Source organism: Camelus ferus, chromosome 13 (assembly GCF_009834535.1).
Source record: "Camelus ferus isolate YT-003-E chromosome 13, BCGSAC_Cfer_1.0, whole genome shotgun sequence".
NCBI classification, from domain to species: domain Eukaryota; kingdom Metazoa; phylum Chordata; class Mammalia; order Artiodactyla; family Camelidae; genus Camelus; species Camelus ferus.
The window spans coordinates 41108055-41132905 of NC_045708.1; the positions used below are offsets into that span (position 1 = coordinate 41108055).

The following is a 24851-nucleotide window of genomic DNA, read 5'->3' on the forward strand; positions in this document are numbered from 1 at the left end:
GAGAATCACGGTTTACAAACAATACTGTAAATAGATTATAGAAATTCCTGGCTCCTGAAATTCACGTCCCTGAGTTTTAATTTACGGAGTGATAATACAACAATGGTGGTACCCTGACTGGTTGATGGTTAAACATGTTCCAAATATGCTCTTGTTTGTTTCTAGGGAGGTGGGGAGAGGGAATGATACACCCGCATCATCCCACCCAGCACAAACACCTTCTCCCTCCAGCCCTCCAACTTCTTGCTTTTGACCACTGCTGTTTTCCTTTCCACACTGTGCCTCTAAGAGCTAAACTTGATTAATAATGCCCATTTGAACAAATATTATCCTTGATAACACTGAATTATTAGATAAAAAATTCAGCCCACAGCCCAGAGATAGCCTTATTAACTTGCAAAGATACAAATAAGTCATAACCACCGATTTCTTCCTGGAAAAGCAACTGTAGAAGTAAAGCAGTTTATTGCTATTTACTTCTCCTTTCGCACTTACTCCCTAACACAGTATCAAAGTCCTCCACTCTGGGAGATGGACATTTTCTCTGAAGAGAAAGCACTGAGATTAAAATTTGTAACATATGATTGAACACAATTAGAACTACCCTGTTGAGCGCAATGTTGTATTACAATAGCTTATCTCCACTCTGTGCAAATCCTCCCTAAAGATGGGGGTGTGTGGGTGAGTTCATTTCTTAAATTTTGGTTTTTATAGACTAACAGGAAATACCCTTAGCTATGAAGCCAAGAAAGAGAAACTCACTCTATCTTAGGGTAGCTGCTCTTTGTTTTGTAGACGTCTTCATACATTTCTTCACTATTTTCTTCTGAAATGAAAAAAATTTTTCATTCATTATAAAGGCAATAATTCAGATTCGTATTTAACACAAAATTATTGGATACCTACCAGGCGCTAGGCACTCTGATCTTTTGTTGAGTAGTTTTTATTGAAATATGTGCACACGTTTTTACAAGCATGTCGTAAAAATAATTAACCTCTATAAAAGCACAGACAAACAAAAATCAATATTTGCTTCCACTCTGTTTCCAAGTCTGTTCTGATTTAGTCAAAGAAAGTTGGTTTATGAGCAGATTCCTTCCTTCTGCCCTCCTCCTTTGCGTATGTAACATACCACAGTCAGTCTACTGAACGGCAGACATCGTGCTAACACTGGGGAAATAATGGAGACAGCCAGACACATCTTGAACAACCTTCCCCTCATTCATAGCTTCACTTTCACCTGCTCCAACACATAAGCTTGACATACCCAGACGTACTGTGAATCTACCCTGGCAGCGGGGGGACTTTCAAGTTCAGAACTTGATTGATGGAACAGAACAGAGAACCCAGAAATCACACACCTATGATCAATTAATCTACAACAAAGGAGGCAAGAATATACAATGGACAAAAGACAGTCTCTTTAGTAAGTGGTGCTGGGAAAACTCCTAGAAGAAAACATAGACAGTACACTCTTTGACATAAATCTTAGCAATACTTTTTTTGGATCTGTCTCCTCAGGCAAGGGAACAAAGCAAAAACAAACAAATGGGACCTAATCAAACTTAAAAGCTTTTGCACAGTAAAGGAAACCATTAACAAAAAAGAAAATCAACTAAATGGGAGGAGATATTTGCAAGTTATATGTCTGATAAGAGATTAATATCCAAAATACATAAAAAACTCACACAACTTAATATAAAAAAAAAGCAATGTGATTAAAAAATGGGCAGAAGACCTGAATAGACTCTTTCCCAGAAAAGACATCCAGATGGCCAACAGGCACAAGAAAAGATGCTCAGCATAACTGATCATCAGGGAAGTGCAAATCAGAAGCACAATGAGCTATCACCTCACATCTGTCAGAATGGCTGCCATCAAAAAGATGATAATAAATGTCGGTGGGGATGTGGAAGAAAGGGAACCCTTGTACACTGTTGGTGGAAATGTAAAATGGTACAGCCACCATGGAAAACAGTATGGAGGTTCCTCAAAAAATTAAAAATAGAACTGCCATATGATCAAGGAATTCCACTCCTGGGTGTATATCTGAAGAAAATAAAAACACTAATTTGAAAAGATAAATGAACCCTAATGTTCAAAGCAGCATAATTTACAATGGCCAAAGTATGGAAGCAACCTAAGTGTCCATCAACAGCTGACTGGATAAAGAAGATGTGATACACACACACACAAAGGAATACTACTCAGCCATAAAAAGAATGAAATTCTGCCATCTGCAACAACATGGATGAACCTGGAGGGTATTTTGCTTAGTGAAATAAGTCAGACAGAGAAAGACAAATACTGTATGTTTTCACTTCTATGTGGAATCTAAAAAAATAAAAGTCTAACAAAAGAGATTCACAGATAGAAATAGTGGTTACCAGTGGAAAGAGGGTAAGAGGAGTAGGGGGAGGGGATTAAGGGGACAAACTACTAGGTATAAAATAAGTAAGATACAAGGATGTAAGGTACAGCACAGGACTACAACCAGTAATGTTATACCAACTATTTTAATTTTTTTATTGAAATGTAGTTGATTTACAGTGTTAGTTTTCAGGTGTACAGCAAAGTGATCAGTTATACATATACATACATATATAATAACTTTTAATGGAGTATAATCTATAAAAATATCAAATCACTATGTTGTACACCTGAAACTAATATCATAAAACAAACTTCAAGGAAAATAAAAGTACTGGGAATCCATGCAAGTGTTCTAAGTAAAACACATTTCTGTCATCATACTGGCAATTGTGAAGAGATCAGGACAGTGGCAGTTCCATAGCAGTCTTGCTTTCTGCCACAAGAGACCTGCTACCAGCATCTTCACCTTCATGATTCTAAATGCACTGATTCACACATACCTTGAACCACTTCTGTTAGCTTATCATCACTCTACCCAACTGGCATTATTAAAAATATATAAAAGATTGCTAATCAGCCACAGAAATTCTTAGCAATTCCTACTGACAATTTCAAAAAATGTCTTCTTATACTCACCATTATCTAAAGCCAATGAGTTAGAGTAGTCCGACTTCAGCCTATGGAGAGACAAGATACAAAGATCACTGACTGGTTGTGCGGTTCTTTTAAAGTCTCATCATGTTCATCTTGCTAACAGACTGGCATGTACTTACCCTTCTCTCCCGAGGCACTCAACGTCATCATATGTCTCTGAAAGGGAATTTTGTGTACAGGATCCTTGACCTGGGGCTTCTTTAGTCATTTCCAAGGCCTTCACATACCCACCTGTAAGGAAAACAGAGAACCCCCTGAAAAACATCTCATCAGCTGCTCTCACAAATGCACTCACACACGTCAGGAAAAGGCAGGTGAAATATACGAACACTGCCTTATAATCTTGGTATGTACGGTCCTTGGGCGACCCTTTACCCTGCTGAGCCTCAGTCATGATCCTCTCGAGTTGAGATGATGACAGTGACACCTACTGTCTCATGATGGTGGCAAGGATTCATACATTTTTATGACAGGTGTCAGTTACCTAGTAAACTAGTGACTCCTCCCTCTTCTTTAATGGTTCTTCCTCCAATCCCTGACCTCAAATGCTGAAATCTTCCAAGGTGCAACCTTGGGGCTTCTTTCCCTAGATGTAGATGACTTTTCCAGTTTTGTGGCATTTTTTTTCTTAAAGTAAAATTTCTTAGACAAGTTGATTGAACACACATCAACATTTATTGTCTGCCAGTGATGGAATCAGCCAGATAGTGTGCCAGGCTGAAAAATGTACAGGGGTTGTTTGCACAAGTAGCTAGCCTGTTAAATGCAGGAGCTGGTTTATTTCACAGAGCTGTAAACTTGTCATAACCATAAACCTGCCACCTTTTTATCAGTTGGCATAGATAAATATTTACAGTATGGGTGATTCAGAGCCATTTTCAGACATGAACTATTAATCAGAAATAACATCTGAGAAATAAACAATAAGCACATTGACTTTTGTCTATTAATTAAAAGCACCAAGCAGCAAGATTTTAATCGTCTGACAAGAAGTCAGTTAGCATATAGGCCCCAAACCATCTCAATGGAATGTCAGCTCCCAGAGGCACATAACAGCCTTGCTTTTTCTTAATGCAGTTATCAGTAAGTTTCTCCGACACACACACACACACACAGAAGCACTTTGTGCTTTCATCACAAGTAGTGAAAAGAACTGTGAAATGGGTTTAGCAGTTCCCTCTGTGCTTTGGCAGTATCTACAGATTCCTCCGAAGAATCTTCTTCAGACCGTTTTTGACACAGTATAATCACCAAATCTGTAGTGACTTTTCACGGACAGGACTTAATTGCTCGAATTCGGCCTCTCCTTTAACTCTTGTATTCACTCCAGCTTGGTTTCAGCCCGGGCAGTGTTTTCTACACTCCACATAAGTCCGTCCACTTCTCACCTCCAGGCAGGGTTTTTGATACAAGGCTACCTCTGCACTTTCCCACATGTCATTCATTTCATCAGGAATGTCTTTGAAAAAAATTTTTTTTCCATTTTCTTATTTAAAAACAATATATTGTGTTAAGAACACTTGAGATCTACTCTTCTTAAATAAATTTAGACACAATATAATATTGTTAACAACAGGCACAGTCCTGTTCCTTCTGTGCAGGCATCATTCTGTGAGGCCCCAGCTTTATACAGGCCCATCTCCTACTGTAAACCCACTTTGGGCAGGCCCTAGGATGTAGCTCCTGTCCTCCGCACACCACGCAGCCAGAACAGGAGCTGAAGGGATTCAGAGCTCAGTAAAGACCCTCGGGACAAGAGTAGCTTTGGCGCTCGCTCATTCCCCAGGGCTCCCATTACTGCAGGTACGAGGGTGCTTCCTTTTAAATCAGTTCTGTGATACTTCTATAAATTTTCTCCCCCAAATTCTTCTTCACTTTACTTGTTTTAGTCAGGAGAACCATTCAGATTGTCAGATCTACCACACTCTCTCTTGGAAGTTTGACTTACTCTTTCATTCCTTCCTTTAACAAAGTTTTGTTGGCTCTATCCACTGTGGTGGGTTGCAGAGAGACAGAGAAAAGTATCAAATGGTCTCTGATCTCAAGGTTGCTCACTGTGTACCATGGAAGACAAACCTGTACACCCTGAATTATAATGTAAGGCATGCTGTAATTTCTTTTAGAAAAGGAAATAGAATTAATGGCTATTTAGCAATGAACCAGATACTTTACATGCACTGACAAAGAACCCCAGGAAGTAAATAGTATCGCCATGCGCACATAAAAGGGAGTTAAATTTCCCAAGGGTGTAGGATTAATATATAGTAGTCACGGGTCCCAGAAATGCTCGAATCCAAAACTTAATATGGAAAAGTGGTCATTCAGTTACTGTCCTGGAAACAGAGAGGAATACGAAATTACAGTATTTTCCCCTGGAGAGAGGGAAAGGGGGATGCACGGAGGTAAGGAAAGCCGCAGGAGAAGTGAATTTTGAGACAGATCTTGAAGGATGACTTGGACATCAGCAGGCAGAGAACGGGCGTAAAGGCCTTCCAGACAGAGGAAAGAGATCGATGAGAATTACAGGGCACTTACGCACATGACACAGCCAGTTAACTCAGAGCACAGAGCACGCAGGGAAGGGGATGAATGGCAGGGAGGCAGCCAGCCAGCTAGCCTGGAGGCAGATTTTATAGGGCCTCGGGTCCATCTCATGATCCCTACAAATATGTTCCTCTCATAACTCTGTAACAAGTTATGAAACGTCAGTGGTTTGCATGGCTTATTGGGCTGGAGAGGACATTTGTTTTGTCGATCCAGAGTCCTTTTTTTATTCTCTCTTGAGAGCTTTACTTCCCTTGGGAAACCCTTCAATCTGAAATTGTATAGCTTTGGTAACATTAACTCTACCTCCAGCTCCAGAAGTGAATTATGACATAGGCTAGGTCAGTCAGACCATCATATCCCCCGTTCATGATGACTGGTTCAGGGTTGGCATGTGACATAATCAAGCTAGTAAGACTCAGATCTGGGCCTTTAAAAAAAAAAACTGTTGAGATGGTAATAATTTCTAGTTTTCCTCTGGGGTTCCTAAAAGGATTCTGTGGAAGCCTGTCATGGCTAGATGCCATCTTGCACCATCCTGCCTCCACAAGGGTAGAGCTGGCTTGAAAATGGGGCCAAGCCAGAAGGGAGCAAAGCCAAACACAGAAGAGGTAATACTGAGTCCTCGTGATACTGTTTATGTCCTTGGATCCAGCCACGCCCAGACTTTCTGCCAGGTGAACCTCCTTTTTCTCTTTTGCTTTATACAGTATGATTTGATTATTGTTACTTGTAATCAAGACTCTTAACTCATATGATGATAAAATGCAACTTGAATCAAGTCAGCTAACGATATACTTTGACATCAGTGTGTCGATGACCTGGGTCTACAAAAACACAACAGAAGTCAGTAGACATAAAAAGAAATGAATAAAGATTGCTGATACCTCTTATGTGACAGTCAGGTTTGGTCCTCACCGAACCCCAGTGAGGTCCATCTCATGATCCCTTTTTATAAATGAAGAAATTGAGGACCGTGAACTTACATTACGACGTAGCTAACACGTGTGAGAGCCTAGATCTGAACTCAGGCCCTTCCACTTCTAGATCCAGTGCTCTGGATTTCCACTCCTGCCCAGTTGCCTCCCTCGGCCAAGTCACTTGGTATATAATAGACGTTCAATAAATATTTATAAAACAAATAAAAATCTTGGTCACGCACAGCCTCAGAATGATTTGGTCATGGTGAGGAGAACCAGGAAGAAACACAACTCACAGTGGCCGGGGGAGCGCCTGGCCAGCGCAGGCTCCTCGGGGCAGGCCTCTGTCTGGAGGATGTCAGCGTCAGTCCCTGCGTCCTGCTTCCCGGCCAGCGCGCTCCTCTCACCTCTGTGGACTTTCGCTATCTGGGTTCTTCCAGGCATCCCTTCACAGGCATCCCCCTAAACACAGGCAACAGGGACGTTCTTGCAGGCTTTGACTTCCTGTTGGTTTTTTTTGCTTATTCATGCTGTTCTCTATTTATTCATTCTGCACAGGTAGCAATGATTTGTTATTGTATTTACACAGTCATACTTCTCTAAGTTTCATGAGGACGCATACCACGTCCTTGGTTCGCCTCCGAACAGCCAATGAAGGCCTGGTCCAGAGGCAGGCCCACAGCAGGCCGTCAGGATATGACGGAGCACTGACTTTATATATTTTATCTCACTTAAGTTTCATGATACCCCATTAGAAAAATACCATTATTCCTCATGACAGAGTTTAGAAGTTTTAACTAAACGTTAAATACCTGGTGTTGGGTCTCACGGTGCATCACCTACCAGGGCAGGACTAGACCCCAGAGCCCCACGCTTTTGGCCGCTAAGGGATGCTATGTTCCTTCTGCCCAGCATTTCATCTTCCCACCCTCCTTTGTTCTGTTCTTCCCTGCTTCTTTCCACACCTCCTTCTTCCGGCATCTGTCAAACACCTACTGAAGGCGACAACATGCTAAGCTCTGGAGACAGAGAGGTGCAGTGGGCACGGTGGCTCACATGCTGGTCACAGAGCAATACACGCGCACAGCTCATTAAGGTATAGTGCGGCGAGCGCCATTCACAGCGGTATTGCCCACTGAGGTGGAAACAGGAGGGGAGGTCAGTTCTTGAGTCTAGGGGACAGTGTCGGGGAGGGGAGACTCCAAAAGAAGGCTTTATTAAACTGTATTTTAAAATGTAAGGAAGAGATTGGTTGAGGGGAAAAGGAGTATCTGGCGGATAAATCAACGCAAGCAAAGGCACAGAAGTGACAGCGTCCTCGTGAGGGTGGTATGGAGGCTCCCGATGAGGGGAGAGTTCAAGGGATGGGAAGGAAGACGGGAGGTGAGGCTGGAAAGGTGAGAGAAGATGGAGCTGAGCTGTGAAAGGTCTTGCACACAAGGCAAGAGGTGTAGGTTTTATCTCATGGTCACAGGGAGCTCGGCAGAGCAGAAAGCTGATCAGGTTTGCATTTCAGAAATAGATCTGAAATAGAAATCTAGAGAGGTTGGCAGGAAGAGACACTGGAGACAGTGGAGAATTGGAACATTTCTGGCCATCGAAGGGTTTTATCATTATGAGATGACAGCGGGAGAAGGGTTACTGTCGTTCCAACTACAAGTGGACAAGAAGGTTCACCTTGACAACACCTGTTAAAGTACTTGAAAGGTACAGTAATAAACAGATATAAGGCCGGGAATTCCCTGAGTTCTTGGTGGGATATGGGCAGACGAAGAGGAGAAGAGGAGGGGCGTTCTTTTAAGTCACACAACCAAGAATGAAATATTTAAATGGGGGAAAAGATGGCAAGAAAGTAATGAAGTCAGTATTTCACACAAATAATGTGACCACCTTCCTTCAGCACAGCCTCTAATGAAGCAGTGCACGGATCCTCTGAGGGCCGACCTCGGGAATGCTTCCCAGAGTCAGTCTGAAGAGCGAGGGAATGTATCTCTACTGACTTACCATTCATATCTGACCCCAAAGAGCACTGCCCAGCTAGACGACCCTACCTAACATACTCCAAATAACTGAACAATTTCCAAAACTCAAATCTACTCCATGAAAGTAGGACTACATCCCTTTGGTGGGAAGGAACCTGACCCCACACCTGGCTCTTGGCCAGTGCTGGAAATGGGCACGTACCTGCTCTGGCTCTTTCATGCTCAGTATCCTTAATCACATTCTCATATGTGCCTGATCAACCCCTTCCTGATCTCCGACCTCATCACTCATTATGGCCTTGTCACGCCATGCTGCTCCTCTGGCTCTGGAGTCATCTTTCATTGTTAGTGACTTACTTCTTTGAATTATGCTGCTTTGTGATACTCTGTCAACACCCAGTCTGGTCCAGCCTGGCCTCCGGGCCTCCACCCCAGTTCTGGCCCACATCACCACCAAACTGCTTGATTTCCCCAAGCCCTACAGGTGGAACTGGAACAATTTGATATGATAAGGTAGGCACAGCCCAAACAGGTATCTCCAATGTTCTGAGCCCTGGCAGCAGCCCCAGTGGTACCTACTGTTTAAGCCTCTGGCCACACTAACTGTTCCGAAGGGGACAGTGTCAACTGGATGTGGATATACACATATACAGTGTTTACTATTGATAAATGATGTTAACTAATCAGTTAATTAACAACAGCACATTTCATTTTTATGGTAGCTTATGGCTTACAAGGCGTCTTCATATTATTTAATTTTATTATCACAAATAAAAATCAGGATAGGAGTGGGGATGGTCACGGGGTAGGGATGATTTCTCATTTTACAGATGAGATGCCTGAGTTCAGACATTAAGCCCCTCTTCCAAGCAGGGCCTGAGAGCACAGAGCGTAAGGAAGCCTGCCCTCTAGGGGGGTGCAAGGGCAGAGTATCTCATTGTATTTTGCCCCCAGGTGCCTTGCTGAATCCACACAAGTCTCAGTCCTGCTTATAAGGCCTGCTTCAAGGCTAACAAGAGGAAAACCTAAGGCCAGAGTTCAGCGTCATTGTCATGTTCATTTCTTTGATAAACCACCCAACACCCACTGCATCTTCTGACCGTCTCTCTGGAGAGCTGCATGTCTCAGCCTCTAAAAAGTCACTCCATGAACTGAGCTCATTACGTGGCTGAACTGCAACTCTTTGGTCGGGAACCCTAGAACACGGATACCTTGAAAAGATGGTTGGAATGCAGATCCTTTTCTGTTTTTTCAGGTTCTAATTCACATGGCTCTTTTTCCTTCATTTTTTTATCTTCATCTTCTTGTTTGGGGCTGAAATGTGAAAAGACACCAGGGAAAACCTGAAGATTAGAGTATTTAGATGATAGTGCACCCCTCAGTTCTAAATGAAATGAATGGGGAAAACTAACTTAAACGGACTCAAGTCCCCCTCCTCTTCCTCCTTCTCCTTCTTAAAAGATGTGGGACCAGGATCAAGTCAATCACAGATAATTTCCTCAAGTTTCTTCCTGCTCCATCAATACCAGAGTGAATTCCTGCTTAAAATCTCTTAACTTCCCTTTGCCTGTAGGATCAAATACCAATCCCACGGTGATCTGGCCCCTACTTTTCTTTCCAACCCCGTCTCCCTCTGTTCCGTCGCTCCCTTCACTTTAACTCTAGTCTAGACTCTCATAATTCCCCGAAACCTACCATCCTATTTTGAGCAACTCTTCCCTCGTGTTAGCTATTTCCTTTGTCAGTCATGCCTTCCACATCTTACACTGCTGAGAAACACAGCATCCTTTCTGCTCGGTCTAAATCATCTTACTTCTGAGAATCTTTGCCTGATTCTCACCCTCTTAGCTGCTTCCCAATACTCTGTCCTTCTGTCTTACATTATAATACACTGTCTACGGATCTATTTCACTTTCCCTTGTCAACTAATGAAACATCAGGACTCTGTTATTCACATGTGTATCCCCAGCACTAATGCTGTGTAATCCATGGTAGCAAAGTGGTCCTCAGCCAGTATTCCCTACGGAAAGGAACGACTGCCCTGCACCTGTCTATCAACAGTGGGTGCAGTGGAGGTGAGGAAGGAGTCAGGGTGGAGAGGGCAATGCAGAAGCTGAGGACTGAGGACAAAGGGCACCAGGCCGCACCAGCACCCACAGAGAGCCTCTGTTTCCGGCCTGATGGTGAGCTGGAGAGTTCTACAACCACGCTTACATGGCAGGCAGAGAAAAGAGGGCACTCAAGGAAAACCAGGAGAGGTGGGCATGAAGGAGCGAGAAACACAAGGAGAGAGCGCTGTCTGAAAGACAACAGGAAGAGCTTTAAGGAGTTTCATTCGTCCATCCAGTTTTCGTGCTCTCATGTCCACCATCAAGGCCCTATACGAGTTCTAGAACATAGAACAGGGGCTGTGTAGGGAGGGCTGGGTTCTCGTCCCCACTCCACCTCTTTCTAAAACCCTGAGATTAACCTTTCTAAAAAATCAAAATTTTCCATGTATAAATAAAACAGCAGTATGCCAGTCTCCGTGGTAGCCATGAAAGTGAAATGTGATAAGAATGTTGAAAGCCTAGCACTGTTTATAGCCCTCAGGCACTGCTGGTGTCCACTGCTACATCGCAGCATTTGCTCAGAATTGTCTAAGTCTTATGTTCCCACTGCTGGTGTTTCTCCTAAGGCACTTACCGACCTTGCTGATGTACAAGGCAGGTAAACCTTTGTAATCATCTTCCTACCCGCCCCCCCAGGCTTTGTCCAGTAATTTCTACATGGCTGGATCTCCATAAATAACTGTCAAATTAAATCTAGTATTATGGCTCCTAGGAACGCTATAGGGGACATGGGTACATTATCTCTGCTGCAAAACTCTTCTGTGGCTTCCACTGACCTAGAAGTTAAGCTCTCATCTGTGCCATTCAATATGGCGGCCACCGTCCACGGGTGGCTACTGAACACCTGAAATGTGTCTGGTCCAGACTGCGCTGCAAGTGTAAAACACAGCTGGATCTTGAAGACTTGGTATGGAAAAAAGGATGCAAAATATTTCAGTCAGGACTTTTAGGTTGATTACACATTGAAATGATAATGTTTGGGACATAGTACAATGAATAAAATACATCACTGAAATTAATTTCACTTTTTTTTTCTTTTTAAAATATGGCTCCTAGAAAGATCTCACATGACCTGCGTGGTTTGCTTTCTGTTTCCGTTGGACAGGGCGGCTCTCAACGTTTAAGTGGGGAGCTCCGGCTTTCCTGGGCCCAGCTCTGCATATGACCCGAGCTTGGTTCCTGCAGCTCCCGCACTGCACTGTGTGCTCAAGCATCATCCAGCTATTTGTGCATCCCTGAACTGGCCTCAGTGCTGAATACTATGTCTCTGCTCACACTTGTCCCTGTGCCTGGGACATACAGTCTGCCATTTTTACTGGCCCAGTTCCAACTTGTTTTCACGCTGCAACTCAGCTGTCACCCTTGAAGGAAGCTCGCCTGGCACCGCGCCTCTGTTTTCACAACGTCCTTAGGGGTGATCATATTATATTGTAATTCCCTACTTATGCGGTCATTTTCACCTCCAAGTAACCCACTCACCTCCAGCCACTCCAGCCTCCACCCTCATTTTGGACTAAGCATAGGAATGTATTCTATTCATTTTGGTCCCTTAGAACCTAGCGGTGTCTGAACAGAGAAAAAGCTCAATAAATGTTGCAGGAGATAGGTACTCATTTGCCATGTGCCTGCTGTGGGCTCAGCCCTATGCTGTGTGCTGGAGGGTCATTAGAGGGTCATGAATTTAGGGTAAGACAGGACCTCAAGGAGAGAGAGGAAGCAGGGTTTGCCCCCATGATGCAGCTCTTGTGTTTCTAGCCTCAGCCAGGAGGTGTTGATACTTGCTTCTCCAGAGCTCGCTGGCCGCGTTTATTTTAATGCATTAAAAATAACTCCAGGGAAGAGACTCTGAAGAGTCGGGTAGGAGCACTGCTATGTCCCCAGGCCTGGCTCTGAACCAAGAACAAGGAAAAGGAATGGGTCCTACAGAAAACAAACTGGTTACCAGAGGGGTAAGGGGAGGGGAGGGATAGTTAGGAGTTTGAGATTAAGAGACACACATTACTATATATAAAACAGAGAAACCACAAGGACCTCCTGCATAGCACAGGGAACTACATTCAATTTCTTGAAATGAACTGTAATGGAAAAGAAACTGAAAAAATATATAGGTATGTTATGTACATGTGTAACTGAATCGCTTTGCTGTGCATCTGAAACTAATGTGGTAAATCGACTACACTTCAATAAAAAATAAGAAGAAAAAAGAAAACAGATCTTGCCCACAAGGCGCTCACAGACAGAAAGTGGGGCGGCAGAGTCAGGAGAAACGGACGTGCACGACATACCTGACGTTAGCACAAACACCTGCATACCTTACAGCAGCGCCACAGCGAGGGGACTGGTCACTGCGCTCTGAAGGAGGGGAATCAGGAAGGCTTCTTATAGGAGGGGACATTTGATGGTTACAAGAAGTTTGCCATTAAGTTGGGGTGAAATTAATGAAGCAAATGAGCAAAGGCAAGGACCCTTGAAACAGCAATGGTGCATTTTGGAACCTGTAAGTTCTCTGGGCTTCACGTGGTTGTTATATGCCTGTTTGATTGGGTCTCTCCCACTGGGGAACTCCCGAGGGAAGCGGCTTGGTCTCCATCACTGCTGCAGCCCCAGTGGTCAGCAAGTGGCTGGCATGTGGGGGACTCGGCAAGCCTCTGCTGCGTGAGTGCACTGTGGGCTAGAACAAGCTGAGACGGGAAGGATCGGGAGGACCCGTGAGCACGTTCACCACACCCGGCACCCTGCAAGGCACCAGGGGTGCTGGACGGGGTCAGGCCCTGGAAGCAGCTGTCCCATCAAGGAAAACCAGTTCGGGCATCAGAGGGTCAGTGGCTGATTCGTGCGTCTCCTTTTGAAGATAAAACTCACCTAAGTTCTTGATGGAGAAAACTCTTCCAAGGCTGAAAGCCAAGAGGAAAACAGTCATTTTCATCAATCAACCTAAATCAAACCCAAATCAAACCCAAACCAGGCCTCTGTTGTTTGGGTACAGATCATTAGAGACCTGACCAAAAGGTGAGGCCAGTGGGGTCTCAGTACAGAGCAAAGTTAGCTGCTGACAACAGAACGTTCCATGAAGCTTTGCCAGGAGAGCTGAAGATCCATCCCAAAAGACAACAAACATTTGTGAAGTCACAGTGCACCCCAGAAGAAATGCGCAGTTTGACTTAGAAAAATAAGTTGTTCTCTGCATGCCTTTCCAGGAATGTGACTATCAAATAAAGAACTTTGTAATCCTGTGAGCAAACAGGAATGTGTGATATTTGAGCAATGTTCCAGTGGGCAAAACTGGTCCAGGCACAGTGTGCAAGCCATGCTGGGAATTCTCCCTTCCTGGTCACACCAACCCCGATCAAAAATCAGCTCACCTGATCTAGCCTTGGCTCCGTTAAAATTATGTCCCAGTGACCACAACATAGCCCCTCAGTTAGGCAGTCGTCACATATTTGATGACATTCATTGTCCAGAATCTAGCCTGCTACATCACTTACATATCTCACCTCTCTGAGCCTTGAGTTCTCATCTGTAAAATGAGAGCAGGGGTACCAGCTCACAAGGGGACTGTGTGGATTAAGTGCTGCCACCCAACGGGGACCTGGAGCCTGTGCGACCACAGGAAAGACTCACCACTCAACACAAAGAAATTGCCAGTGGAAGGAAATAGTAATTGACAGAAATAAGAAAACTATGGCCAACAGACTGAGGTGGTTTGGTGTGAAGGTAACTAGCTCTGACCACCTGCCCGGGCCCGAGAGCATCTCATAAGAGAAGCATCAACTGTGCCCATTCGGCCCCTTCTGGTCCAGCATACTCAGGTCATCGAGAAAGGGTGACATCAGATTCCACCCATGGAGCTTAAAAACACTGAGATAATGTAATACGTGTTTGAAGGTTAAAAGATTTAAAAAGAATACTTTCAAGATCTTGTGGTAGCTCACAGAGAAAAAAAATGTGACAATGAATATATGTATGTTCATGTGTAACTGAAAAATTGTGCTCTACGCTGGAATTTGACACAACATTGTAAAATGATTATAAATCAATAAAAAATGTTAAAAACAAACAAAACAAAAAAAGAGAATACTTTCATGCTTTTCTGTTTTGAATAAGATAAACCTTGTTCATTTGGAAAGTTCACTTGTGCAGAAAAATTCATTATTTGCTGATAATGCCAGGTAAGTGAAGCATCTTAATAGATTGTTTCTGCTCTTGTTAACGGGAATAATAATCATTCCTAGTTTTCTATCTATCAAGCCTACCACAAATGAGCAATCCTTTCCAGTAAGCGTTAGAAAAATGAAGCAGAAAGATGAGGGACCTAGACTAAATGTATGCAGTGAGGAAAGAGGAGAACCTTAACTGACCCAGTTAAAACTCCAGGTAAGTGCCTACTATGTGCCGGGCTGCGCCAGGTGCTCACCTACTTTGTCTGACTTAGTGCCCTCAGCAATTCGGTGAAACAAACATTGGTCCCCTTATGTACTGAGCAACTGCTAGTGCAGACAAGGTAACCACAAGGCACGTGCTTCCTGCCCTCGGGGAGAATGTACCATTTTACAGAAGACACAGCTGAAGCTCAGAGAGGGGAAATGCCTGGAACCAACTCTGGCCCTTGCTAATAAACTGTCTACCTGAATTCACCTCTTTTCCGGCTCACAGTGACTTCCGGTGTGGATGCTCCTATTATCACTGCTTTACAAGTGAGGAGATGGAGGTTCAAGGTCACATAGCCAGGAGCTGGGACTGAAGCCCATGATTCTGCTGGGGCCCTAGTCAAGTTGATCAAGTTTCCAGTACCGTGCCCACCGGGAGCCCAGAAAACATGCCTTCAGGGATCTGGTCCTTCTTGTGAGAGCACAGGAATACACAACTGGCTTGTGCCAAGAACTCTCCTCTCTGAAGGGACAGTTATTAAAGGCCAGTTGGTGCTGGCCGCCCTACATAAGGCGCCAGGATTGGGTTAGGACCATCTGCTCCCATCCTGGGACACATTTTCTGTCTCTGCTATTACACAGCTCAGCTATCAGAATCTTAGCAGCTGGGGTCTGCCTCAGAAATCTGGGGAGAACCGAAAACAAAGACCTTTCCTCCCTCATAAAAGAAGCTACTTCAGAGTCAACTCTGCACAATGGTTCTAATTATAAAGCTGATAAGAAGAGAGGAAACAATACCTTTTGGAGTTCTTCAATTCTAACTTCATACGTTGCTAAAACAGACATGAAAAAAAAATTATCTCAAGGCAGTTTCTTATAGGACCCATTTCTTACAGTACCCGGCATCAAAGCAATTATGGAAGATGGCAGAGTTCAGTTCTCTCAACCTTCAGAACATCCACCGATGGGAGGCTTGCCCATATGGTTTGGGGAATTCTCAGGTCACTGATGATGATACAGTTCTGTGCGGATTTCCAGGATGGAATGCACAATGAAAACATCTGAAACAATTTTCAGTTTCCTTTTTAGTAAATAGATCCCTACTCCATGATTAAGGGAAAGCAGGGCAGTTTAAGCAATCAGAAGGCAAACTGGAAAGGAAAAGGCCGGCAACACACACAGTTAACAACGCATTCATAACTTGATACCACTTTTTTTTTTTTTTAGCCAAGTGGACGTTCTCCTAATAGTAAGTTTTGCCATCAAAACTTGCTTCCAAGGGAGGACTATAAAGTACAAGTCCCACCGGAAGAAAATGAACCCCACAGCACGCCTGAGTTTGGCTCCAGGAATGTTCTGTTTCCTTAGTACAGCTTGAAAAGAGAAGACTGACCACCAACTAAGGCTCGAATACCTTCTCATTTTCTCAAAGTTCTGTGGATTTTATGTGATGACATGATGCCAAATTTAATCCTTAACCAATACAAGTAGTAGCAAGAATTTGGGTTCAGAGCCCAGACTGGCCACTTCCTACCTGTGGAAATGCAGACCAATTACTTCACTTCTTTGAACCTCAAATTGCTTATCTATGAAACAGAGCCACCTGGTACCTGCCTTCTAGAGGTAATGGAGGGATGTAAAAGAGATGCTATAAGAAATGTGTGCCTACCTGGGGACCAGACATTGTATGGAAAGTGACATGCTTTTTGATGACATCGCTAACTTGATTTTTCTTTCCTTAAAAGTGATCTGTAAGAGTCTTCCTCCTGCCGTCAGTGCATATGCATGCATGATAAACAGAACTTCCCCTGCTCCTCTTCTCCTTCTTGCTGCTGGAGCCCTAAAGCTTTAGTTTACAAAACTGACCAAACAACAACACACATGTGCAGGCCATTATTATTCTATACATTCAATCCATTCATTAAGTAAATGAAATCATAGTTTTCCTCTAGGAACTAACTGCCTGTGATTGCTGACACATGGACTTAAAATTCTGTGTGGATGATTAATAACATGTACTTCCACTCTGGTAAATGTACACTTATTTTCACCTATTTTTGAATCAAAACATTCTACCCTATTACTTGCTTTATAAACATTTACAAAATAACTGCTTATGATGCAATTTGCCTCATTCTTTTTCAAGTATGGATTTATTTTTCAAATTTAAAAAAAGAAAACTAATCATCTTCTCTCGCCCTCCCCCAATCTATTTACCCAGGTGATTCATGTGAATGTTAGAATTCGAGAAGCCGTGCTCGTAAGGCTCTTCAGGACACACACACTGCCTTCTGGGGGTGATGGGGCCAGGAGTTCCCCTTCTTATGGCCAGGGTTTTACAAGCCAGATGGGAGAATCTAGACTTTGCCCAGTCTGTAAGAGTCTTTCCAGGAGTTCTTCAACCCCTTATTTCCTGGGGGAAGGGGAGGGAAGTTTCAATGGGTCCTAACTCGTACCCCATGAACTTCCAAACTATGTGCTCCCAGGCGACTAACTTCCCCTCTCAGAGCCTTGGGCTTCTTGTCTGTAAATAACCAAGTTGAACCAGATGATCTCTCTCTAACTCTCCTTCCAGGGAAATGAAACATTCTCCCCTCCCAAGTTCTAATTGCTTTTATTTGTTGTGTTTTCAACGTTTCATCTTGGAACACTTTGCAGTAAAGCCAATGGTGTGTCTTCCTGCTGTGAGAGCTCAGGGCCGAGGCTCCCCTAAGGGATGCCTCTTACACAGCCTGACCTTTCCTCAGGATGGAGGGTGCATCGTTTTGATCAAGAGAAGCGTTCTAAATTTTTTTCTTTTTTTTAGTTAAAGTATGGTTAATTTACTGTTAGTTTCTGGTGTACAGCATAGTGATTCAGTTATATATATATATATATATATATATATATATATATATATATATACATATACACACACACACATGTTCTTTTTCATATTCTTATTCATGAAAGGTTATTACAAGATACTAAATATAGTTCCCTGTGCTAGACAGTAGGACCTTGTTGTTTATCTGTTTTCTATATAAGTAGTTTCTATCTGCTAATCCCAAACACCTAATGTGTCCCTCCCCACCCCCTCTAGTAACCATAAGTTTGTGTTCAATGTCTGTGAGTTTTTGTTTTGTAAATAAATGCATTTGTATAATTTTTTTGGATTCCACATATAAGTGATACTGTATGATATTGTCTTTCTCTGCCTAACTTACTTCACTTAATATGATAATCTCTAGGCCCATTCATGTTGCTGCCAATGGCATTATTTCATTTGGCTTTTTAATGACTGAGTAGTATTCCATTGCATATACTCCAGCTTCTTTATCTAATTATCTATTGATGGACATTTAGTTTGTCTCTATGTCTTGGCTATTACAAACATTCTTGAATAAGAAGCAGCGTAACATTGTGGAAAAAGCACGGGTCTCAGAGGCAGTCTGAGCCTGATTCACACAAAGCCCTACCACATATATCTGTGCGACCATCTCTCTTATCTTCAGTTTCCTGTGTGTGAGTGAGTTCACACAACAGCGATATCATCAGAGATGTACACAGAGGAGCTAACGCAAAATTGCGGCCCACTGTATAAGGTTTAATAAATTCTAGTATCTATTCTAGCACTAATATTTATGCTTTTTTGTACAGAATTGGCTGATTCTACAGGCAGAACAAAGATATAGGACCCTAGAGAAATGCTTTGAGTCCCTGCTTCTTCGTTTTCTTGCCCAAGAGGGTCTCTCTTTCCACAGAAAGGTCCGAGCTCTGCCAGCAATACCAGAGACAGGCAGACTTAGCTCTGATCCAGTGGTCAGCTCCATTAAACGAGTCCTCTGCCCCTATTCAGGCTAAACACAAGGACCTCATTCTCCCCATCTGTTATCTCTCTCTCCACACACAGAGTTAGCAGGGGACTTCGAGACAGACACCACAAGAGAAATGAAGTTTCCACAGAGGGGAAGGAAGGAAAATTAATCTCCCTATCTTGATTCTCCCTCCCACATGTCTACAAAAGGCAAAGCATCTGAGGAGACTGGTGAAGGTGAGAACAGAAAATAGAAGAGGGAAGAGAGAAGGCAGTGCTAGGAGCTGAGAGCGCTGATGCCTGGCCGGATTTATTTCTATTTTTAAGGGACCAGACAAGGGGAAAAAAAATGAGATAGTAAGCAGCATGGCTGTGTATTTTTACACTTACAGAGTTAGCTAGGGGGAAAATACCATTTCTGACACATTTTCATTCCACACAGGGTTACAGCATTAATTGGCTTAGCAGACTTACAATCAGCAATTTCTTCGGCGGTGCACAGGTTAATGGAGTTGCCAGGGTGTCTCAGATATGAAATGGTGGCCTCGTAATTATGTGGTTCTTCCAATTCAGCACTGAGAAGTATGGAGGGGAAAAGGTTACTTAAAGTGAAACATTTTAAAAACATATTTTTTCAAACTTTTTGTATTTTTCCCCCTCATCAGAGAAGTGGTAGGTCAGGCCAATATGGTGACATCCACAGATACAGAAGGCACAGCGCCCCTACTTTACATACAGAGGGATTCCGGATGAAACATAACTACGCAGAGAGTGACACCAAGGACACATCCCTCACCCAGAAATCAACAAGGTAACGACCCCCAGGGCCAGACCGAGAAACTCACAGTTAAGGAGGTCTGTGAGGACTGCACCCATGGGAAACCGGGATCAAATAAAGAAAGACCCCAGTGACTGGGTGGATTCAATGTCTGAGTCGGAAGTCCAGTCTGAGCCACAGACCTCATCTGAATGGGAAGCTGAAGCTGAGCTATCAGCATAAGGTTCATGGTCCCAAAATGCCACCCCACCTGCAAAACTGATTCTGAAAAATAACAGTGCACTCTCCCAGCGAGCAAGCAGGGAAGCTTGCCATCTGGCCAGGGCTGCTGGAGCTGAGTCACCCGTGAGAAGGCAGACATCTGAAACCCAGCACCCAGCGGGGTTTCTAGATGCTACTGTGTACCTCTGAGACACAGCGCCAAACCGCTCCTTAAAGTCCAACTCCCCACCCCCCGCCTTGAAAAGGAAATCTGAAATCACTCTGTAAAGATGCTCCCAGGACCCACGGCATCTACGGTTTTCAAAGGAAAGCATTCCCACTCAAAACAAGCATATAATAAAAAACCGCGTTATCACACAAGGAGAAGAACCACCGTGGGCAGTCAGAAGGGCTAATGAACAGGAGAATTCAACATTAGAATGGCACGAAAGTGACACTGAAATAAGTATGTTTTCAGTGTTCCAAGAAATAAAGTGAGGAATAAAAGCCATTAGGAAAAACAAGAGAGTGTGAAAAAATGTAGATTTAGGGACAGGAAATAGGAGTTACAGAATTCATAAATATAGTTCTTTTATAAAAACTAATTTTTATTGAGGTAGAGTTGATGTACAATCTTATATAAGTTTCACGTGTACAATACAGTGATTCACAATTTTTAAAGGTTATATTCCATTTATAGTTATTATAAAATATTGGCTGTATTCCCTGTGCTACACTATACATCCTTGCAGCATATTTTATACACAGTAGTTTGTACCTATTAATCTGCTACAGCCATCTTGTTCGTCCCCCTTCCCTCTCCCCACTGTTAACCACTCATCTGTTCTCTGCATCTGTGAGTCTGTTTCTTTGTTATATTCACTCGTTAGTTTTATTCTTTAGATTCCACATGTAAGTGATATCATAGATAGTATCTGTCTTTCTCTGTCTGACTTATTTCACTTACCATAATACCCTCCCAGTCCATCCATGCTGTTGCAAATGGCAAAATTTCAATACACGTAGTTCTTGAAATTAAAAATGTGGAGACTGAAAAGTAGAGTAGACACAGCAGAGGAGAGAACTGGTCAGTCAGTTACACTTGAGGAAGTCACCCGGCAAACAGCCCAGAGAGATTAAGAGGTGGAAAATATTAAAAGAGAGTTAACATTAGGGGAAATAGAATGAGAAAGTCCAACATACATAAACTAGGGATTTTAAAAGAAAAAAAGAAAGAGGATGATGAAAATGAGTCAATATTCAAATGACAAAAGTTAAGACTTTAATATTGAAAACAGACATAAATCCTTCTATTAAAGCAGCTCAGTTATAAGAAATCTACAGGTATACCATTTGTAATAAATCAGAATACGTCAAAGAAAACAATGTAGAAGTTGTGTGAGAGAAAAGGCAGATTATCTACAAAGGAACAGCAGTCAGACTGGCAACGGACTTCTCATTAGTAACAGCAGATGGTGGGGACTGCGGGTATCTTAGGGCACTGAGCAAAGATATTCGCCCAGTAAAATCGCCTCCAGACAACCCATCAAGGGTGAGAGAGAAACAAAGATGTTTTCGGAGTACCAGTACATGCACTTCCTGCTCACAGGTCCTTGCTGAAATACATCAAAAGAAATTGAGCCAGTAATGAAGCATCACACAAGAAACAAAGATGAGCAAAGAAATCAATAGAGCTGTTGGTAAATATAAATATTAACTGTAAAAATGACTGGCTTGTAGAAGTGAAAGAAGACAATAGAATTAAACGTTAAATAACAACAGGGAAGATGGTGAAAGCTGGCTGTGGGAGTTACTCTCAGGTACCATCTAGGAGCAGGATAGGGATTTCGATTAACATGAGACTTACTTAACTGTGGACGTCAAAATTTACCTGTAACCACTAAAAGGAACAGAAACAGAATATTTAACTTCTCAACTGGTAGAAGGAGAATTAAATATTAAATGAGAAGGCAGACAAGGAAAAAATGCACATAAGGAACTTCCTTAGTAAATTTAAAACATAAAATATAATGATGAAAAGTCCAAATAGATCAAAAATCCCAATCAATGCACAGAGATTAATCTACTCCAATTAAAATAGAGAATATCTGACTGGATGTTTTAAAAATCTAGCTAATGCTGCTAAAACCCACCAGACAAACCAAAGCTCCCTATAAATGAATGGAGAAAGCAGTGTAAAACAACACTAACCACAAGAAAGCTTAGGCAGGTATATTAATATTAAACCACACTTCAGCATGGCTGATCAAGAACCAGAGAAGGTACCCACCCGTGTGTGCATAAACACACACACACACACTAATTATAGATACAAAAGGGGACAAAACTAAAGATAGTTTTAGGTTTTCAGAAATCTAAGAAAATGTTAAGATCAGCTCTCTGCCAATAAATTTGAAAATTTAGGGAAATCTGGCAAATTAATAAGGAAATAGAAACTGACCATAGTGACTGAAGAACTAGAAAGCCTTATGGGCCAATAAACCATTAAACGGCTGGAATCAACAGTACACAACCCACCTCCACACTCCACCCACCTCTCTCCTTTCCCTCTACCACATCGTCTTAGGAGCAAGTTTTAGCAAAGTTCCAGAGAACAGAAAAAGAGAAAAGCCACCCTACTCATTTTAAGAGGATAGTGTAATTTTGATATGAAAACGTCAAAATGATCAAACAATAAAATAAAAAGAAAGCCCAATTTCACTTAAAAATTTTTCGCCCAAACTCACTGTTAAAATTAACTCGAGAATAACTAAAATTTATTCCAAGACTTAAAGGATGGCTCAACACCAGAAAATCTAGCATTGCAATTAGTCACTTTGAAACAATAAGAAAGAAAAAAACCCAAATCACTTTAATAGAAGCAAAAAATTTCACATGGATAAACTCTCTTAACTGAATTAATCTCCAACAAATACCACACTTAATGGAGAATAAACTTTAGTTAATATCTAAATTCTATTGCGAACTCCTGCAATAGGAAAGAGACAAATAAATCCATAGAAAACTGGACAAAAGGATAAGATAGACATGACAGAAAAGAAAAACTGAATAGTTTATAACCTCCTAGTCAACAGGGAAATGGAGTCAAGACAATGAGAATTTGGTTCGCAACCACGAGTTTAGCAAGAATCCCAAAACTTGAAAATAATATTGCATTTGGCAAGAACATGGGGAAACAGAAGCTCTTTATAATGGCTTGAGAGTATGAACTGACACAACCATTTGGGAGGTAATTTTTCAGTATCTAGTAAAACTGAAGTTCCTTAATTACGATTATTCAACAGTTCTACTTTAAGTAAATAATCTAGAGAAACACGCTTACATTCACCTGGAAATTTATGAGGATGATCACTGGAGCACCATTTGAAAGGGTGAAAGTACAGGACAACTTAAATGTCCCTTAGCAAGAAAATACACAAGTCGTGATACATTCATATGATGAAATACATACAATATGCAGTTATAACAAACAAAGTAACTTCTTGCATCAGCACTGATAGAATAGAAAAGATTTTTGAAAAAACTCAAGTTTCAGGAGGATCAAGTAAGATACTGTTTATGCCAAAATGTAAAATACTGTGATCTTTAACAGAGACGTGAGCTTGTAGCAGAAGAACAAGAACTATCCTCACAGCTGGAGTGGCCTCTGGGAAAGAAGAGAAATGGGACTAGGGAGTGAGATGAAGGGGACGTCACTCGTCTGCCTAGCGAACGAGAAGTCTCTTCTTCATACCGACTGCGGACAGGAGAAGAGAAAAAATGCCCCGTCCGCCTCCCACCTTCACACGGGGGCGCTCTTTTTATTTTGGCATTCTTCCTGATTTTCCCATGTTCCTCTAGATGTCCTAGACAATGAAAAGGTGGGCGTTCTCTCTTTACTTCCCCACCCCAACTTATTCATTCAATCATAAGCCCCTTACACCCAACTGTTTCCCCATCTATGTTTGACCACTCTGGATATTTTAGGGGTTTTTCTTCCCCATCGTCTCTGTAATATTTTAAAAGATGTACGAGTAGTTAGTTCATTTTGCTGACAAGGAAAAATTATGAACTCTAATGCATCAGTAATCTCTCCCCTCACCACTTTGTGCCCCACCCACTGCAGGAAGTAATCAAGAGAAACTTTCTAAAATTATAGTCTATGCCATGTATCTTATGCTCCAGTGGCCTAGCAGTCTCATCAGGTCTATGGTAAATTAACTTTATTAATAAGAAACAATTTGTGGAAATATTGAAAGAAGACGTCTAATCAATTTCTTGGACTACTTTTGTCAGAAATGAATAAATAGCTGGTTTCAGATAATTAGAAAGAATTTCAACAGAACGTAAAAAAAAAAAAAAAGGCATCTTTCAGATCGATTGTCTTTAAAGGGAAGCGGTCCCAGGATTAATGTTAAAAGGGAAAAAGAGATATTGTAGGTATATTTAAACTTCCCTCTTTTGCTACCTGAGAATGTCTTTTATCTTTTTCCTGGTCCATTAAAGGCAGATATCTGAGATCTACCTTGATTTAATACAGCGTGGGTCAATATAATGGACTTGGGTTGCCGGGAAGAAACAGCTGTATAATTTAAATATATGTATGCTTCAATTTCTTTGTTTCCATATTTATTAAAATATCTGTCCAAAGTCTGTCTCCAGACGGACTTAGAGCTTGAGGTCAGACAGGTCTGAATTTGAATCCTATCTCTTCCATTTTTCTAGTTTTAAAGTATTGAATAAATACCTCAAATCCCCCATTTCCTACTGTATGAAATAGTAATAATAAAATCTACTTTAAAGGTAGATATTGAATGAAATATTTGCCCTCTGCATGCAGGCAGTCCAAGTGTGCTAGTCATATTACTATAAAAATAATAGCTTTTTTTAAAAAAATAAGTTTTGAGGTTTGCATTTTGGAAAGTTCCTTTTATTACTGGAGTAGCATCAGGTTTCTAGCTTTTCCGACTTTCTTATAGAAAACCTCTCATAACTTAAATATTGCCTAATAAAGAAAGGAATGTTTCTTAATGATATCTTCAACATTATCGATGTTCCGGAAGAAACAACAGCTCCACAGATGCAGTGAGAATGTTAAAGATGATTTCCAAAAGCAGATATATAT

The 24851-nt window shown here is 42.0% G+C and overlaps 1 protein-coding gene across 2 annotated transcripts in view; it reads right to left on the bottom strand.

Annotated features, from left to right (window-relative positions):
* Nucleotides 1-24851, bottom strand: part of FYB2 (FYN binding protein 2) — a 98664-nt gene that overhangs the window by 19004 nt on the left and 54809 nt on the right. For both annotated transcript variants that reach the window (XM_032494383.1, XM_032494382.1), the window contains exons 5-12: nt 19222-19322; nt 15750-15784; nt 13447-13478; nt 9685-9787; nt 6788-6953; nt 3147-3258; nt 3010-3050; nt 763-826 (exon numbers count right to left, since the gene is read on the bottom strand). In XM_032494383.1, coding sequence (XP_032350274.1) covers nt 763-826; nt 3010-3050; nt 3147-3258; nt 6788-6953; nt 9685-9787; nt 13447-13478; nt 15750-15784; nt 19222-19322 — 654 coding nt within the window. The remainder of the gene's footprint in view (nt 1-762; nt 827-3009; nt 3051-3146; nt 3259-6787; nt 6954-9684; nt 9788-13446; nt 13479-15749; nt 15785-19221; nt 19323-24851) is intronic.